The 18,742-nt window shown below is 61.5% G+C and overlaps 2 protein-coding genes across 6 annotated transcripts in view; one reads left to right on the forward strand and one right to left on the reverse strand.

Annotated features, from left to right (window-relative positions):
• The first annotated feature begins 952 nt into the window (after positions 1–952).
• On the forward strand, positions 953–8,907 carry PRR33 (proline rich 33). Its single transcript, XM_064370269.1, has 2 exons — positions 953–1,038; positions 6,438–8,907. The coding sequence occupies exon 2, from the start codon at positions 6,447–6,449 to the stop codon at positions 7,866–7,868; it is 1,422 nt and encodes a 473-aa protein (XP_064226339.1). The 5' UTR covers positions 953–1,038; positions 6,438–6,446; the 3' UTR covers positions 7,869–8,907.
• Positions 4,802–18,742, reverse strand: part of LSP1 (lymphocyte specific protein 1) — a 37,537-nt gene continuing 23,596 nt past the window's right edge. For 2 of the 5 annotated variants that reach the window (XM_012456225.2, XM_012456223.2), the window contains 10 exons: positions 15,768–15,899; positions 14,419–14,580; positions 12,522–12,642; positions 12,062–12,154; positions 11,762–11,805; positions 11,500–11,581; positions 10,108–10,242; positions 9,664–9,741; positions 9,420–9,522; positions 4,802–5,293 (listed from right to left, as the gene is read on the reverse strand). In XM_012456225.2, coding sequence (XP_012311648.1) covers positions 9,433–9,522; positions 9,664–9,741; positions 10,108–10,242; positions 11,500–11,581; positions 11,762–11,805; positions 12,062–12,154; positions 12,522–12,642; positions 14,419–14,580; positions 15,768–15,899 — 937 coding nt within the window. In that variant the 3' untranslated portion in view covers positions 4,802–5,293; positions 9,420–9,432. Of the gene's footprint in view, positions 5,294–7,714; positions 8,000–9,419; positions 9,523–9,663; positions 9,742–10,107; positions 10,243–11,499; positions 11,582–11,761; positions 11,806–12,061; positions 12,155–12,521; positions 12,643–14,418; positions 14,581–15,767; positions 15,900–18,742 lie in introns of those variants that run through there. The other 3 variants (XM_012456224.3, XM_012456228.2, XM_012456227.2) reach the window with 3 other exon arrangements.

Here is an 18,742-nt window from a genome sequence, read left to right on the forward strand (position 1 = left end):
CTCACTCTTCCCAGACCCCACAGGCTGGGCATGGGTGGTGGTGTCTGTGGAACTGTCGAGTTCAGGCAAGGTTGGTTCCTTTCTGGCCAGCGCCCAGGACAGGGGTGAGCCCCAGGAGGCGCACATGAGGCCCCTATTCTCCCCAGGCTTGGAGTCAGGGACATCAGGACAACCCGGCAGGTGCTCACAGTGCTGGGGGCCGGGTCGGGGCTTCCGGAAGGCCTTGGGTGGCACCTCGTCAACCCCTCCATGGAAGAGCAAGGCCACAGAGCCTAGCCTGGGGACAGGCAGGGTGTGCCTGAGGTCACATCACAAGGTGAGATGGCCCCAGGCTGCCGGCTCAAAGGAGAGAGCCTGTGCGCTGGCTGCCTCCCGCTTTGTGCTGGCCACTGGGAAGGCTCTTGGAACTGGAGTTGCTGGGAACATCCCTGTCCTCCTGCTCTGAGTCTGTGGCTTCCTCTGCACTGCACGCCTTCCCCTCCCCACCCGTGTCCTCGTGGGCAAGCCTTTGGGGGTCACGTACAGCCCTGGTCCCTGGACATCTGTGACCAGCTTTCTGCCCAATGGGGACATCTGCAGAGCTGCTCCCTCAGAGGCACCTGAGCGGGCCCCTGGGGGTCGCCGGGCCCACCCTGTCCTCTCCCATGGTGGGGCCAACCTCCTTCCCAGGCTGGCTCCTCTAACAGAACCCTGAGCCCACCATTGTGGTTACACGTGGCTCAGTCTGCAGGCCTCGCTAGAGCTTGGCCTGGGAAGCCAGTGCCGACCCAAGCCCTCGCCCAGGCCGGGGGTCCTGAGGGCCACATCTGCAGGTGGGCGTGCCATGGCCCTGCACTGGCCCTGTGTGGCCAGCAGGGGAGGGTGCTGCCCACCCAGCTCCTCCGGCTTTGGCAGGCGCTATCCTCCCAGCCCGCTGAGGTCAGAGGGACAGGGCAGGTTTTATTTTGGGTATCGGCAACCTTCCGCTCAGGGCGCGAGCCTGAGGCGTAGCAGGGACTGCACAGAGCAGGCACCAGCAGCCACGAGGGCCTGCACCAGGTAACCCGCACCCTGCTGCCATCTGGCCTGACCAGGGTGGTCCGAGGAGAGGGGCAGGACAGGGGCCTCCTGGGGCCACCGTAGGCCTGGGTGGGGGATGGCACAAGGGAGGCCCAGCCTGGGTTGGGGTGGGGACGCATTTCCACTCAGGAGGAGTCTGAGGATGGACCACGGGGCTTTGAGCCCAGGGCAGTTGTGGGGAGTGAGGGGGGTTTCTGAAATTGGCGAATGCTGAGCCGAGCCCAGGGAGTGGGGAGCAGGCTGCGGGAGGGAGGACGGCCTCCTGAGTGTCTTGGCTCCAGCTCCCTGCCTGGGTGTCGCCTAATGGTGGAGACTGGGCCAGGGCCCCTCCATCTGGGTCCCGGTACCCAGTGCCCATGGTTGGGGGTGGCGGAGACCGAGAGGGCCCTGAGCGCCTCCTGGTGCCCTGAACTGACCTGAGCCCAAGCTGGTTCCAGCCTGAGGCCGCTCGGCCCAGCTGTGGGCTCAGCACTGCCAGGCCCAGCACAGGAGCAGCTGACACAGCGCTTGGGGACTGAGCTGTTGCAACCCCAGGTAGCTGCCTCCCCACATGCCTGGTGCTTTGGATTTTGCAGATTCATTGACTCGTTCTGCAGATATGGTGGGCATCTTCTGTGTGGGGCTGGTCTAGGAGCGTGTAGCAGGGGTCACAGGGTGTCAGGCGGCTGCCTCTGCCAGCTGCCCTTGGTCACCGTCCCATCCAGATCGGGTGGGAAAGGAAGGGAGTGTGGTCACCAGGTGGCTCCCCAGCTGGGCAGAGTGGCCTCAATGCTCTCTCAGTGGCAGGGGCATCCGAGAAAGGATGGGTGGTGGCTCTGTCGAGGCTTCACTTTTCTGGACTGTGTATATTCATGAGGCAAGCAGGATTTGTCATGCAGCCTTCAGAAAATAGTGGCTCTGAGGAGCCGAGGGAATGGCAGTGAAGTCTAGGACATCAGAGGTGAGGGCCTGCTCCTCACAGGGGCTTCCCAGACACTGAGGGCTGCCGGGCTGAGTGTCAGGCCCCAGTGCAGGACCTGGGAGAGGAGGGAGAGGAGGGAGAGGAGGGAGAGGAGGGAGGATGTCCCCAGGCTGTCTGCTGGTTCACACAATTGTCCATTCATCCACCCGTCTATTCATTCCCACGCATTCACTCTCACTTTCACCACTTCCTTTCCTTCCTTCCTCCTTCTCTTCCATCATCCATCCCTCTGTCTGTCCATCCCTCCATCCATCCATCCACCCATCTACCATCCACTCATCTATCCCTCCATTCATCCATCCCTCCATCCATCCTTCATTCATCTATCCATCCATTCATCCATTATTCCACCCACGTATACATCCATCTATCCATCCATCCATCTCTTCATCCATCCATCTACCATCCACTCATCTATCCCTCCATCCATTCATCTATCCATTCACTCACCTATCATCCATCTCTTCATCCATCCATTCACCTACCCATCCACTCATCCTCCCTCCATCCATCCTCCTATCCATTCACTCACTCACCTATCATCCATCCATCCCTTCATCCATCCATTCACCTACCCATCCACTCATCCATCCTTCCATTCACCCACCTATCCATTCACTCAGTCACCTATCATCCATCTCATCATCTACCCATTCATCTACCTATCCACACATCCATCCACCATTCACCCATCCACCTATCCATCCATCCACCCACCTGTCCATCCACCCATCCATCCCTTCATTCATCCATTCATCTACCCATCCATGCATCTATCCCTTCATTCATCCATCCCTCCATTCATCCACCTATCCATCCATCCAACCACCTACCCATCCCTTCATTTATCCCTCCTTACTTTCATCCAACCATTCATCCATCCATCCACCCACCTGCCTACCCATTTACTCACTAATCCCTCCCTCTATCCCTCCCTCCAGCCCTCCCTCCTTCTCTCTATTCATCCAGCCATCCCTTCATCTATCCATCCATTCATCTACCCATCCATTCATCCATCCCTCCATTAATTCATCCACCTATCCACTAATCCATCCATCTATCCATCCACCCTTCCACCCGCCCATCCATTCACCCACCTATTTACCCACTCATCCACCCATCCACCCACTCACATTCACTCATCCATACGTCCCTCTATCCACTTATCCATCCCCTATTCATCCACTCATCCATCCCTTCACTCACCCACCCAACCATTCATCCACTCACCCACCTACCCATCCATTCACCCACCTATCCATCCACTCATCCATCCATCCATTCACCTATCCATCCACCCACCTATCCATCCACTCATCCATCCACCCACCTATCCATCCACTCATCCATTCATTCATCCACCCACCTACCCATCCATCCGCCATCCATCTATCCATCCACTCATCCATCCATTCATCCACCCACCTACCCATCTATCCGCCATCCACCTATCCATCCACTCATCCATCCCCTATTCATCCACTCATCCATCCCTTCACTCACCCACCCAACCATTCCTCCCCTCACCCACCTACCCATCCATCCACCCACCTATCCATCCACTCATCCATCCATCCATTCACCTATCCATCCACCCACCTATCCATCCACTCATCCATCCACCCACCTATCCATCCACTCATCCATCCACCCACCTATCCATCCACTCATCCATCCATTCATCCACCCACCTACCCATCCATCCGCCATCCACCTATCCATCCACTTATCCATCCATTCATCCACCCACCTACCCATCCATCCACCATCCATCTATCCATCCATTCATCCACCTATTCATCCACCCACCTACCTATCTATCTGCCATCCACCTATCCATCCACTCATCCATCCATCCATTCATCCACCCACCTACCCATCCATCCGCCATCCACCTATCCATCCACTCATCCATCCACCCACCTATCCATCCACTCATCCATCCACCCACCCATCCATCCACTCATCCATCCATCCATCCACCCACCTACCCATCCATCCGCCATCTACCTATCCATCCACTCATCCATCCACCCACCCATCCATCCACTCATCCATCCATCCATCCACCCACCTACCCATCCATCCGCCATCTACCTATCCATCCACTCATCCATCCATCCATCCACCCACCTACCCATCCATCTGCCATCCACCTATCTATCCACTCATCCATCCATCCATCCACCCACCTACCCACCCATCCGTCCACCCACCTACCCATTCATCCGCCATCTACCTATCCATCCACTCATCCATCCATCCATCCACCCACCTACCCATCCATCTGCCATCCACCTATCTATCCACTCATCCATCCATCCATCCACCCACCTACCCACCCATCCGTCCACCCACCTACCCATCCATCCACCATCCACCCATCCATCCACCATCCATCCATCCACCAACCCATCCACCCATTTGTCTGCTTACCAAAGCTTCACTGAGCACCTCCTGGGGGTGTTGGGGGAGGCCCCAGAGGTGGCTCTTGCCTTCCATGGGTGCACAGTCAGGGCACAGAAGTTTGTATTGGGCTAGTCATGGTGAGGGTAGGATGTCACGGACATTCTGGAAAAGGAAGCCTGGACCCCACCCACTGTGGACCGCCATAGAACTTGTGTCCTGGAGCCTCACACTGCAAAGGCCATGAGCAGGGTCAGACTGCCTGAACCCAGAGGTCACAATCTGCTCTGCCGTGTGGAGACAGGCTGACCACTGGCCCAGCCTTTCCATCCTGGCCAGCCCTGCCCCCTTAGTGAGTACAAGACAGCCAGCACATGGGAATACACAGGGAGCTTTATTACACAAATGGCAGGGTGGGGGCAGCAAGCAAAGAGTGGCGGGGCCTCAGCCTCGAGCCTCCTGCACGGCCACAGTCAGCTCTTGGTCTGGTTTCCCCTCGGATCTGGGGGGTGACCTGCCCTCTCTGCACAGGCTGTGACTCAACCTCTTACCTTCCTAGAAGGCACTTGGCCTCTCCAGGGGTAAGTCCCTTTGGCCAGTGATCAGGAGTTTCTTTCTTCCCCCAAGTAATGAGAAGCAGAGCTGGGTGGGTGCAGGGCAGGTGGGGGGTCAGAGAGTGGAAAGGCAGGGAGGCTGAAGGGTCCAGGAGCAAAAGGAGGTGGCAGCCGGGGGCATCAAAGAGGCAAGGGTAGGCCATGCTGGTAACAGGAAGTGACTTCTTAGCCAGGGCAGGGGGCGGGTGTCTGGCCGGAATCTCCCCTGGGTACATGGAGGGTGCCACCTGGCTAGACCTGCAGACCCAGGAAGCTGGAACATAGGCATGGGGTGCAGGGAGCATTAGGCTTGGGTCCAGGGAGGGGCTGCAGACCTGCCTCCTGCACCCCACAGAGCCTTCTCCCTCAAGCCTCTGTCTGCCTGCAACCCCTCTCCACCTCGGGAGAAGACTCCCTGTCTCAGAGGCCTACTTCCCAGGTGAGCACTTGTGCCCTGGGTCAGGGTCTCTCACTGGAGACCTGACTCCAGGTGGAGGGAAGGTGGCCTGCCTGCCAGCCAGCCTGCCCACCCCGGGAGCTAGAATTGGGGTTCCCGTGGTTCCTGCAGTCCTGTCGTCCGGAGGCGGCCAGCAGCTGAGAGCAAGTCCTGGGCGGGCTCCTTCTGCCTCCACCCCTCCAGCAGCTCTGTTCCTGCCTTGGCAGAGTCAGCCCCAGCAGCAGCCCCCAGCCTCCCTCCTTCCCCAAACCAGACAGCCTCTGGCTCGGCCCAGATGCCATTTGTCAATGTCCTTGCAAACACGTGGCGCCCAGAAACCAGGGTGGGCGGCTTGGCCGGACCACCCCAGCCAGGAGGTCTGCAGGAATATCCCATTTAGCATAGCTCAGCGAAAACTGCTCCCACCTTCCGGCCGATCTACCTCTGATGATGCAGCCTCAGCCTTCCCCAGCCTCTTGGCCGCCACCCCTCACCGCTGGCTCGCAGCGGACGCGCCTGTGGTCGGGCCGGAGACGGCGGGGCGCCCCTCACGTGTCTGCGGGCAGCCACTCTTCCAGCCCTGGGCCCGGCCGGCAGCTGGCCAGGGGCACGCCTCTCACTCAGGGCTCCCCCGAGTCTCCCACCCCGGCCCACGAGGCACTGTGGCCTGACCTGGGCTGTGCACTTGGGGCCTGCTTTGTGCCAGGGTGACATGCAGGATGGAGCCCCAAGGCAGGGTCCAGCCCCGTCCTTCGAGGAACTGGGTGCTTCGTTTCTACATTAGGGTGATGGTGGGGCCACCTGAAAGTCTTCGAGATGCAGTCAAGCTCAGGACGCCCCCGGCAGGTTCTGGGTGCACAGGAAGCCAAATGCTCAGGCCTCCACGCCTCTGGGTCCAGATTCTCCCTGGACCACGAGAGACACAGGGCTCCCACCTTGGGAGGGAGGAGGGCTGGCCTGATTGCTGTCCTTTTCACCCCAGGACACAGCCATGCTTATCTCAACTTCGTCGATGGCAGCCGAGGTGGGTGGCCCGAGCGTCCGGGGGACCCCTGGACCCCCACCGCCCCTGCTGCCTAAGCCAGGGAAGGACAACCTTCGTCTGCAGAAGCTCCTGAGGAAGGCGGCCCGGAGGAAGATGACAGGGAGCGTGCACCTCACCCCACCCGGGGCCTTCCGCACCTCCCTGTCCCCTGTGAGTGAGGCCAGCCATGACCAGGAGGCTGCAGCCCCACACACTGCAGAGTGCCCGCATCCCGCCGAAGCCCCGAGCCCTCCTGAAGCCCAGACACACGCCGAGCCACCCCACACGGTGGCTGCCCCACCCCACTCTCTGCACACCCCCATCGTCCACCACGTGGCGTCACCCCTGCAGAAGTCCACCTTCTCCTTCAGCCTCACCCAGCGCAGGATTCTAGCTGCTCACTTCAAGGCCACGGGGCCCCAGGTTGTAGCCCTGGCGCCAGAACCTGCCCGGCCCCCCAGTGGCTTCGTCCCTGTCTCAGCCCCAGTGGCTGGGGGCACCCACGTCACCCAGGTGCACATCCGGCTGGCGCCATCCCCACACGATGGGACCCAGGAGCCCCCCAAGACAGACCTGGAAGGGGGATACCACAGCCGGGATGGAGACAAAGCCCCATGTCCCCCCAGAGCCCAGGGCCCAGTCCCAGTGGCTCATATCCGCCCACTGCCCACCGCAACCCAGGCTGCCAAACCCTCGCCTGAGGAGCCCCTTTTACCCCGGCTGCCACCTGGCTTCCAGGCCTCAGTGCCCAGAGAGACGAGTGTCAGGGTCGTGGTGCCCATAGCCCCGACCTGCCGAGCACTGGAGCCCTCACGGCACAGCCTGGCCCCCGTGGGCCCTGGCAGAGAGCAGCTGGAGGAGCCCCCGGTAGCTGGTCCCACCCCTGAGGCCGAGTGGGTGTCCAGCCCTGCCAGGGCCTCATCCCCTGCGCCACCATCAGGCCCTCACCCATGCCCCATCCCCAAAGTTGCACCCAAGCCCCGGCTCAGTGGCTGGATGTGGCTTAAGAAGCAGCTGCTGGAGGAGGCCGAGGAGCCTCTGTGCCAGGGGCCACAGCAGAGCCTGGAGCCAGAGGCGCCCGCCCCCAAGGAGCAGGAGGTGTCCCGGGCCCCTGCCTCCCAGGCCCCCGCCTCCCGGGCCTCCAGGATGTGGGATGCCGTGCTCTACCGCATGTCGGTGGCGGAGGCTGGAGGGCGCCTGGCAGGGCCCAGCGGTGGGGAGCGCACCCCGGCCGGCTTCACCCGCCTGCCCTTCCTCTACCGGCCTCGCTTCAACGCCCGGAAGCTGCAGGAAGCTGCCCGGCCCCCTCCCACAGTCCGCTCCATCCTGGAGCTGAACCCCCAACCCAAGAACTTCAACCGCACGGCAACCGGCTGGAGGCTCCTGTGAAGCGGCCTGAACAGCTCCCAGGGCCCAGGACCACGGGGTGGACAGAAGAGGGGGCTGAGGCTCGAGCTGGGGGTCCACAGTTGCTGCATGAGGATGTGCCAGGGCCAGAGGAGCATGGGGTGCAGGGCAGCCTGAGGAGGGCACAGAGGTGCTGAGGAAGTCTGGAAGTCAGGAGGGTGGTAGGTGGACAGGGCAGAAAGGGCGAGCTGGGGCCCCTGGGCTGCAGTGGTGTGAAGGGAACAGAGAAGGGGTCTGCTAGGATGTGGGATGGGGCCTTGGGGTGAAAAGTTTAGGTAAGGTGGCAGAGCATTGCACCTACTGACCGAGCCCAGGCTCCTCGGGGGCCCCTGGGCCTCACATTTTTCCTCCCTTTGCTGTCAAAGGTTTGGGGCCGATCTCTGCTCGCCAAGGCGTGGGCGTGGTCAGGCAGGCTGGGCCGTCAGCGCCAGGAGCAGAGTCAGCAGTTTTGCTGCCTGCACTTCCTGATAGCAGAGCCAGACCCTGGACTGGGGTGCAGGGGGGAGCCCCCAGCCAGCGTGGGACTTGGCACCCATACAAGTTCTCGGGGCAGGCAGGGAGGGGCTCATCAGGGGTGGAGGAGGGCCCAGCGTTTCTCCTCTCACGGCCCACCTCTGCTTCCCGCCCTGGACTGACAGCCTGAGGGGGCAGAACTCAAGGGGCTCGCTGGTGGGAGAGAGAGGGTCTCAGCATCGGCCATACCCAGGCTTTGATAGCTGGAGGAGGAGGGAGCCCTCAGTCCCAGCCCTGCGAGAGCAGCTTGGCCAAGTGCGGCCGAGAAGGGGCTGTGGCCCCAGTTGGGACAGTGGAGGGCCCCAGTAGGCAGTCAGCCAAGCTCTGGGGGTGTTTCCAGCCACAGGAGAGGGACTCAGAGGTACCAGAAAAAGCCTCTGCTGAAGCTGCTTGAGAGTCAGGGTTTAGCAGGGAAAGATGGTAGGAGGCCAGCTGCCCCACCCTGGGTGTGATGGGTGCTGGAAACGGAGCCCGGGCCCCAGGTCACTAATAAATGTGTGTCTCACCATGGCAGGAGTGGCCCTGCTCTATCTGCAGCATAGGAGGGGGAGGACATCTGGATCCCTGAACGGCCCTCAGCTGGCACAGGGAGGAGGACCTGAGTTTCTGCCCCTTTAAGGACCCCCAGCACACAGATGGGGGGGAACCCGAGCTTCAGGGGCTCCATGCCACCCACTTCCTTCAGTGCTAGCCCTGTGGTGGCCAGGCTGCCCCTCACTTCCCTCATGAGCCCTGCTGGGGCTTTTGGGGAGTCCCAGAAGGGAGCCTTGAGCTTCCCTGGTGGAGCAGTGGCTGAGCCGGGCTGACTCTGGTGAAGCGAACAGAGTCTGAATCTAGCGTCGGGTGAGGGAGGCAGCGTCTGCACAGGGCTGACATACAGAGCTGGTCTGGGTTCTGGCCAACTCGGAGCCCACCCTTGCAGCCTGCAGCAGGGGTCCAGGCCCCCTCCAGGTCGCCACGTTCCCAGCACGATACACATGTGTGCACCTCATCCTGCTCTGTGGGTTGCCAGGGACTCACCAAGATGGGAGGCCTAGGGCGCTGGGCCCCCCTCCACAAGCACCTTCTCATACTTCCCATGCCCAGTGGCCACAAACTTATATCTCTTCCCAGATGGGGTGCTCTGTAGGGGAAGGAGACCAGGAGAGAAGGTGAGAGCAGCAGAAGGGCGATGAGGCTGCCTCCGCCTCTGGGAAGCCCTCCCGGATGCACAGAGGACAGCCCCTCTTTGCCCTGCCCTGTGGCACCCACATGTAGGCTCTACCTTAATTGTGGACGAGGTCTTGGAGCCTCCCTTCTGCTCCCAGAGGCTTTTCTTGCTCAGGTCTCCAGCCACGATATCCTGGGGACAGCAGCAGGACATGACATGAGGGCAGACCCCTGGATCTCAGGGAATGGAAGCCCTGAGCCCTTCTCTCCTACCTCGCCTTACCTGACCAGGGGCCCTGGACCTGCCTACACACCTTTTTCTGTGCGATCCCAGTGGAAGAGGTGGGGAAAGGAATAAACGTGCCATCCACCTCCACTCGGCCAGCACAGCCATCAACACCAGCAAGGGTGACCCAACCAACTGCAATGCCCCAGTGTTCTGTCTCCCACACTGCCTCCTGGACAGTCCTATGTTTGCCTTAACAAGGAATCCTGGCCTGCTGCTAAACTCCCAGGCGCTGGCTCTGCAGCCCAGACTTACTCCCGGAGGGGCCCTTACCTTGCAGGATGGTGTCTTGGCCGCAGACTGAGCCTGTACCTCACCAGTCTCCCACAGACTCTTGGTACTGGCCACAGCCATGCTGGGCAGCTCTATGGAGGCCTGGCGGGCTAGCTTGGGGGTCCGGCCAGAGGTCTGCAGAGGAGGCAAGGCACCAGGAGTACTTTAGTGGATGGCCACCGCGGACACATCAGAGGGTCACGCTGGGCAGCCCTCCGCTTTGTCTGTGTATTTTCCCTGGGAGTGCTTTCCCAGTGTAGCCCTAGAGCGGGAATCACTGAAACAATGTGCTTTCCTTCCTTCGATGCAATTGTGAGAGGCCTCCCTGCCCTAAACAGCACCAGGGAAATGACGGCTCACAGGACAGATGTGGGTCTGCCTCCAAGCCGCTCCAGGGGCAGGGCCAGGGGACCACGGGCTGGAGGCAGGGGCATTGAATGCATGGAGGAACAGTGGATTGATGGCGGAGTGTTGTTGGATGGAAGAGCATTGATTAGACGGAGGAGTATCAGTTGTATAGAAAGGTGTTGATAGATGAAGTTATTTTGATTGGATGGAGGAGTGCTGATTACATGCGGAGTATTTGTTAGATGGAGGGGCATTGATTGAATGGAGTAGCATTGGTTGGATGGAGCCATATTGGTTCGATGAAGGGGCGTTGATTGAATGGAACAACATTGATTGAATGAAGCAGTATTGGTTGGACGGAGGGTCACTGGTAGTGTGGGAAGGTACTGACTGGTTGGAGGAGCAGGGAATGAAGGGAGGAGTATTGAATGGATGGGGAGGTGTTGGTTGGATGAAGGAATATTGATTGGACACAGGAACGTTGATAGGATGGAGGATTGATGGTTGGATGCAGAGGCATTAATTGGATGCCAGAATGTTGGTTTGATAGAAAGGTGTTGGTTGGATAGAGGAACATTGACTGGATGGAGGAGCGAGTATTCGCAGTCGAAGGGCATTGACCGAAATCAGGTGTCGGCGGAACGGAAAGGTGCTGACCGGGTGAAGGAGCAGCATATGGAGTGTGGGGCGCTACTTGCACAGAAGAGCACGATCGGATGGAGGAATGCTGGTAGGAAAGAGGAGTGCTTGCTGGACAAATGAGTACTGGGTGGTTGGAGGCGCACTGGGTGGAGGAAGGGGCACTGATTTAGCAGAGGAGTGTTGGTTGGATGGAAGGATACTGGTTAGATGGAGATGTCCTGATTAGAGAAAGAAGTCTTGTTTGGATAGAAGGGCATCGATTAGAAGCAGAGGCACGGATTGGTTGGATAGAAGGGAATTGATTGAATGGAGGAGCACTGAATGAATAAGGGCATTGGTTGGATGAAGGAATGGTGCCGGGATGGAGGAGAGGCATGGCAGCAGTGGGGAGCCAGGTCATACCTCGATGGCCTGGGTGTACTGCTCCAGCCGCTGGTCAATCCTGGAGATGGGCAGATCTGGCTGGGATTTCTTTACACTGTTACTGGAGGGCAGAAGACACGTCAGGCCCCACGTCTCCTGCAAGGGTTCCCCCAACCTGCTCCAGCCTCTCCCAGAGCCTCCTGTGGTCTCCAGGTGTCTACCCTGTGACTCCCTTCAACCCCTTCTTGGGGAAACCTAAGATCTGAGCCCAGAAAGCAGACAGACAGACAGACAGACAGACCTTTTCTCTATGGAGCGGTTTAGAGACTCAGTCCTGTCGATGAGCTGCGGAGGGTGGAGAGAGACATGAGCCTGCAGCAGCCGGGGCAAAGCCCACACCCTCCATCCCCACAGCTACTCCATCCGCCAATCCAGCCCCCAACCCTTATATCACGGGGATTCGCTGAGCGCCAGGCAACGGGGAATGACGGACACAAGCTGGGCCTGGGCCTGGTCTTCCTGTGGCTGGCATGTGGGATTGCCCATCTGGGGATGAGTCCGGGAGAGGGGAGAACGTGGCGGGCTCTGCAGCCTGACCTACTTTGGTGTGGGGGCTCAGGGGAGGCGAGCTGTGTTCAGTGGCCCCCTCCAAGACCAAGGGGCTGGGTGTCCTGGGCTGCTGACATTTCCGGTGCTAGAAAAAAAAAACAACCAGACACCCCAGGTGACCCCTGCCTCTACCCCTCCTGCCCCGCCCAGCGCCTGCGGGAATAAATGCTGTCCCCTCGCTGGGCCTCAGGGTCTCCGTGGCCCTGACATGCTCCCGTTCTAGAGCTGGTGGTGAGGGACTGAGGAGTCTGGGGAACTGTCTCCGGAGCTTGCAAGAGGGTCAATGAGCCTCACCCTCCCTGAGAATGTGGGCCCAGAAGGGGCTGCAAGGTGGAGGGTGTGGGGTGCTGACCCCTCCGGGCTAGTGCCATGGGACCCACAGTGGCGCAGACAGCCAAGGCAGACTCATCCCGGGGTGGGTGCACCCAGACCCTTTGAGGTGGAGCCATTACCTCTTGTTCCTCCTCGGCCCCGGCAGCCCCCAAGTTGTCCTGGACGGTGTCCTCTGGGTCTGGTCCCTCCTCCAGGTGGCCTTCGTCACCGTCGCCCTTTCCGTAGGCATGTGGGCCGGGCCTGTGGGTGGAAAGGGAGGCCAAGCTGTTCTAGGGCCATTGGATTGCTTGGTTGACCCCTTCCCATTTACAAGCCTCAGTTTCCCCATCTGTGAAATGAGGGCAGTCAGGCTCGTTGAGTACCGAGGGATCTGAGACCCAGCCCATTGGGCAAGAAGGGCCGGCGGCCTCAGAGCCAGTGCCGTCTGCTTGGGCCTCTGTGTCAGGGCCTGAGACTCCTGGGGAACTGCCCAGTCCCCATCAGGCAGGGCCCTACCAACTGAGGGTCCCCCAAGCACGGAGGCTGGGTTCAACCCCCAGCTTTCTGGCTAGGCCTCCGCCTGGCAGCTGCTCATCCGCCGGTTGGTCTGGCAGGGTCCCCGGGGTTACAATTCCTGCTCTGCTCCCTGTGGGGACCTGTGGGTGTTGTGGGGGGCTGCAGCCTGGGTCATCTGGAAGGCCAGGCAGAGGTAGGGACCAGGTCACTGAGGAGCGGGGCCAAGGGGCTGCCGGCTGCGGGGGAGGGGAGGCCAGCCAGCTGGCAGCTTCCAGCGGCTCTGCATTTGAGCAGGACTGAAGCTGGAGGAGAAGATGGGAAATTCTCGAATTTTCCATGATTTCAGGCCTGTGGGTGTGCGTGCCAGCCAAGACCCAGACCCACCCACCCAAGGTGGGCAGGGGTCTGAGCCAGCAGCAGCCACACAGAGGGGCCATTCAGGAGCAGCGCCTTGTGGCCAGGCAGGTGGAGGGGGTTGGGGTGGCAGCCACAAAGCCGGGCTCCACCGAAGAGTCAAAGTGCCCCCTGCTGTTGGGAGCAGCCTTGCCTGCCAAGGCCTGAGGCCAGAGAGCAGGGAGCTGCCCCATCTCAGAAATGCAGGGCCTCTGACTCCCAGGCGCCTATGGGGAAACCGAGGCCTGGGGAGGGGGCAGTGGGTGCTGGGCCAGGCCGGGACCGGGGGCTCTTGTGGAGTGAGAGCCTGGTTGTAGGAGGACAAGGGAGCATTGCTCAGCAACACCAGCCCCTAGAGCTCCAGGGGGTCTCAGAGGGGCAGGGATACCAGGGAGAACTGCCACCCAGCCATGGGCTCTGGTCCCACTCAAGGCCAGGGGGTCCCAAACAGGGATGGAGTCGAACCCATCGTGGCTGCAGCAGACTGAGACGGCAGGAACCCTGAGTGTGGGTAGTGAGGTGGGGCTTGGGAGCAGCCCCTCTCGGGCCTGCTGGGGTTAAGACGCACACACATCCACACATCTGGAAACTGCGTCCCCCCCCCGGCCGACTCTCCGGCGCGCACATCTGGAAATACCTGCTCCCCTCCGTGGGAATGGAGATCAGCCAGCCCCGAGGGAGGAAGGGGCGGCGGCAGGCTCTCAGCCTCCATTACAGAAGCAGCCGCAGCTGTGTGCTGATGTGGCAGCACCCGCCCGGCCCCGCAGCTGCCTGGATGGGGCCCAGGGGCTCTGGGGAGCCCCGGAATGAGGTTTCCTCTTGGCCCCTTGCAGGCCGCCATGCTGTCTCGCCCTCTTCCTCCCTCCCTTTCTTTCTCCCTCTTTCCTGGCCATGGGGGCATTTCAGGGGCTGCTTGGAAAGGGGATCATGGGGTGGCTTCTCAGGCTTAGGCTGGGGGTCCATAAGGACCCCACTTTGCCCAGCGCCCACCCTGAGGCCCAGAGGGAGCCCCACTCTGCCCAGCGACCACCCTGAGACCCAGAGGGAGCCCCGCTGTGCCCAGCACCCACCCTGAGGCCCAGAGGGAGCCCCGCCCTGCCCAGCGCCCACCCTGAGGCCCCCACTCACCTGCCCTCTTGCTCCCCCTCAGGACTCCTGCACCGGGGGGGCTCTCCACCGTCTGGGGTGCCCTGGGCCCCCTCACGCTGCTGCTGCTCTGGCCTCTGGGACCAGTCACCAAAGCCCTCGTCCTCATCCAGTTCAGGGGCCTCTGAGGCCTTCAGGCTGAGGCTGAGGGTGGTAGGAGGGAGCTTAGGACTAGGCGGCTGCTACTTCCTCTGCCCGGAGGTGCCACTCACTTCATGGCACCTGCTCAGGCCCTGGGCTCCAAGTGTGGGGGACCCTGTGTGCCAGAGATCTGGCTTTGGGCTGTGTCTCCTGTGGTCAGAGTATCCCTGAGGGCAGGGCTGCGCCTCCCCCATCAGTCTGGGGCTCCCTGAGCACAGGGTTGGCCTCCTCCGTCAGTCTGGGACTCCTTAAGAGCAGGGCTATGCCTCCTCCATCAGTGTGGGGCTCTCTGAGGGCAGGGCTGTGCCTCCTCCATCAGTCTGGGACTCCCTGAGGGCAGGGTTGTGCCTCCTCCATCAGTGTGGGGCTCCATGAGGGCAGGATTATGCCTCCTGCATCAATTTGGGGGTCCCTGAGCAGAGGGCTATGCCTTTTTCATCAGTGTGGGGCTCCCTGAGGGTTGAGCTGTGCCTCCTCCATCAGTCTGGGACTCCCTGAGGGCAGGGCGGTGCCTCCCCTGTCAGCCTGTTGCCCCTTAAGAGCAGGGCTATGCCTCCCCCATCATCCTGAGGCTCCCCAAGGGCTGCCCTGGCCCCAGGCTCCTCCCAAACCTCAACTTCTCAGGCCTCCCGTGTGGTGGGGTGAGCCCTGGAGAGCTGAGGCTCTCGGTGGGATGGCCGAGGGCCTAACCATGGTGACCGCTGCACCCCACTCTGCTCAAGGCTGCTGACTCGGAGAAAATGGAACAAAAGAGGCCGAGAGGAAGGGGAGCATTATTGCAAAAACAGCCCAGCCCAGCCGTGGAGGCCTCCTGGGCCCAGGGAGGAAGCAAGCCAGCCTGGCCGCCAAGTTGGACGTGGCTCTGTGAGTCACTGGCGGGGGAGTCTGGTGGGGGGCCCGGGCCAGGCCACATGGCTGGGGTCAGAGGCAGTCCAAGCAAGGACCGGAGTGGGGGCGCAGAGCCTGGGTCAGCACCCAGGAGGCAGCCAGGCATTGGCAGACCCTCACCCAGGGCTTCGGCCACCCTCGCCCCAGCAGCACCCGCCCACTCCCGCGCCTGCTCCTGGGGTCCTTCCTCACTGTCCTACACTGGGCCCCCCCAAGCACAGTCCCTTGACCTCCCCCTCTGCCCAGGCCCCAGGGTGCACAGATACGGGCTGGAGCCCAAGGCTGCGGGTGGGGCTGCTCACAGCGTCTCTGGCTGTTCGGGGACATGGCCGCCTCCGTCCTCGTCCTGGGCCTGCAGCTGCCTGTCTTGCTCACGCCGGCACTGCTCTGGGACGGCCTCCTCCTTGTCCTCCACGCTCCACTGATCTGTGAGCCTGGTGGGGGACACAGTGGGCAGTCACGCCACAGTCAAAACAGGCGCTGCTTTGCACCCGCTGCTCCTGTCTACGCAGGCCTTGCTGGGGCCACACGGTGGGGGCAGCCCTGGTCCACAGGGCAGTCCCAGGCCGGCCCTCGGGCCTCACCTTGTCCATCTTTAAATAGAGGCTGGGCACATGGTCATGAGGTGCCCTCTGGCCCAGGCGAGTGTCCCAGGGCCCTGTGAGGATCTGGGCTCCCTGTGCCCTCGGGGGCCTGTTCAGGTCTGAAGAAACAGGACAAAGGCCCTCTGTCCCCTTCTCCCAGCCTGCCCCTCCCTCATTAGAGCCAGGACCCAGAACCAGCTGACCCTGGAGGGCCCGGAAGAAGATACTTGTGTCCAGGGAGACTGGCCGGAGTGTACCGCCAGACGGCGCCTCCAACCCTCCTGCAGGTACTCCCTCTTGCACCCCAAAGGCAGGCTGCGTTGGCGAGAGGGGCCCCCCATGAAGCCCAAGGCTGAGGAAAGGAGAGCCAGCCAGCCAGACAGACAGCTCCTGTCCCACCACCAGCCCTGCTCAGAGAAGCCCTGGGCTCCTGCCTGGGTCTAACCCCATAGCGGGGGGGACCCTATGGGGTCGGCTCACCCAACCCCACCCCATCCTGATTTCAGAGTCTTCTGCGGAGTCTTTCTGAGCTCTTTCTTTATCATTGTTGTTGTTTGAGGCAGAGTTTCACTCTTGTTGCCCAGGCTGGAGTGCAATGGTGCGATCTCAGCTCATTGCAACCTCCGCCTCCTGAGTTCAAGGGATTCTCCTGCCTCAGCCTCCCAAGTAGCTGGGATCACAGGCAAGCGCCACCATGCCCAGCTAATTTTGTATTGTTTATTAGAGATGGAGTGTCTCTGTGTTGGTCAGGCTGGTCTCGAACTCCTGAGCTCAGGTGACCTGCCCGCCTCTGCCTCCCAAATTTGCGCCCGGTTGATTGAGCTGTTTCAAAGATGGGAAAACTGAAGTAAGGGAGTGCTTCTGCTCTCACAGCCTCACACCATGGCTTCTCAGGGTCTCACACGCCCCGATCAGGGACAGAGGAAGACACAGGCTGACCTGGACTTATGGGTCGGAGCCCCTGCCTAGCAGCTCTCAGATGGCCCAGGTCCTGCAGACACTGGGGCCGCAGCTGTCACAGTCCTGCCTCCCACTGCCCTCCTAGAGCCTGAGGGGGGGTCTCTACGATCCTACAGGGGTTAATATCCCAGACCCAGGGAGGGAGCCCAGGCCAGAACAAGGAGCAGGGCTGGGGTCTTCCTGCTGGGGTCTCTATTCTTCCAGGCCAGTGTCCGCTGCCTGACCCTGCAGCCTGATCCCCACCGGGCCCCCGTCCCCTGGCCAGAAATCGTGTTCTGCCAGAGCATGATCTAATCTCGCCTAGTCTCCCCTAAGCCTCTCAGACAAAAGCCAGGCCCTTCTGCAGGCCCATGTTCAAGGCCCACTCCCCCCACCGAAGCCACAGGGGACTCCAGCCACGCAAACCCAGCCGCCTGCGCACCCGCCCCCTGCACTCCCGATTCCGCCCGCCTGTCCTGCTCCTCAGAAGTGCCTTCAACTCCCAGCCCCCGAGGAAGCCACTTAATTCCCCACACCTGGCTCCCATCATCCGGGCAGATGAGGCCGGGCCTCCTGCTGCTGGCCTCAGCAGGGCTGGGGGCCGCTGGACTTCGTTCCACTTGGGGAGGCAGAGCTTGGGGGTGCAGGGGCCCTTGTGCTCACTCACGCCCCTCCAAACCCAGGCTGGTACAGAGCTGGGGCAGAGTGTTGAGGAGGGGGAGGGCCTCCATAGAGGGGGAGCCTGGCCATGTGGCTCCCCAGGTTCCCATGTCCCAGCCCCTTCACGTGGGCTAGGGCTCAGCTGGGGTGTGTGCCCCGGGCCAGGGGCATGAGATGGAGCCCCAGCTTCTCCTCGGACGTGGGCTCCCGGTGGGGCCAGGGCCCTCACTCCAGCTCCACTGACCCCCTCCACCAAGCCGTGGGGAGAGCGGAGCTGGGGAGCACACATTAGTGAAGAGACCCCAGGCGCTCGTGTGCACACGTCTCCTTGGGTCCACCCCTGTGGGCAGCAAGTCCAGGCTCTGACAGCCCCACAGAGGCCCTCGCTCTGCTCACAGCTCATGCCCAGCACACGGAGCGCGGCCCGCATCGGGAGTCCCCAGGCCCGGGGCACACGCAGGGACACACTGGCTGAAGCACGTTCTCCACGAGCCCACACTCCGACCACACAGGCACACACGCCCGAGCCCCAGGCACACGCAAGAATGCACGTGCTCACCCACAGCAACACCTGACATCCACACGCGTGTGCAGGCAGGCTTGGGAACAAGGGGACCACGTCCCCTCCAGGGATCCCTGCAGGGTGCTGCAGACTCGCTTTCGGGAGGCAAACATTGACTGTTTGCCTTGCATCGTCCCGACAACAGTGGTGCCGGCCCTGGCAGGAGGCCAAGGTGTGCGCTCTGGGAACCTCATCCCTGCCAAGCTGGGCCCCTGACAATCACCCCGACTGAGCTCTCTCTGGTGAGGGGCCTGGGGACAGAGTGGGGGTGCAGGGAAAGCATTTCCTGCCGGTGTCTCTCCTAAAACCCAATGCTGGGGAGAAGCCCTGCAGGCCCCTGGCCCCTGACCCAGCAGTCTGAGGACGAGGAGGCCTCTGGGCCCCCTTCCCCATCTCCTCCCTTTCCGCCTGCCCCAGGATATGAGTAATGCGGGCCCCCTCCCCATGACCTCACCCCCTCACTATTCCACAGCTGGGCTCCATTCTGGGAACTGGAAGGGGGGCAGCTCTCCTGGGGTGAGGTGGGGGCCTC

The sequence above is a fragment of the Aotus nancymaae genome, unplaced genomic scaffold (genome assembly GCF_030222135.1).
Source record: "Aotus nancymaae isolate 86718 unplaced genomic scaffold, 86718_ANA_hifiasm-v0.15.2.pri h1tg000106l, whole genome shotgun sequence".
In the NCBI taxonomy this organism is placed as follows: Eukaryota; Metazoa; Chordata; class Mammalia; order Primates; family Aotidae; genus Aotus; species Aotus nancymaae.

Excerpts from the sequence above, each read along its gene's own strand:
- PRR33 (XM_064370269.1), top strand. The coding sequence starts at position 6,447 with ATGCTTATCTCAACTTCGTCGATGGCAGCCGAGGTGGGTGGCCCGAGC.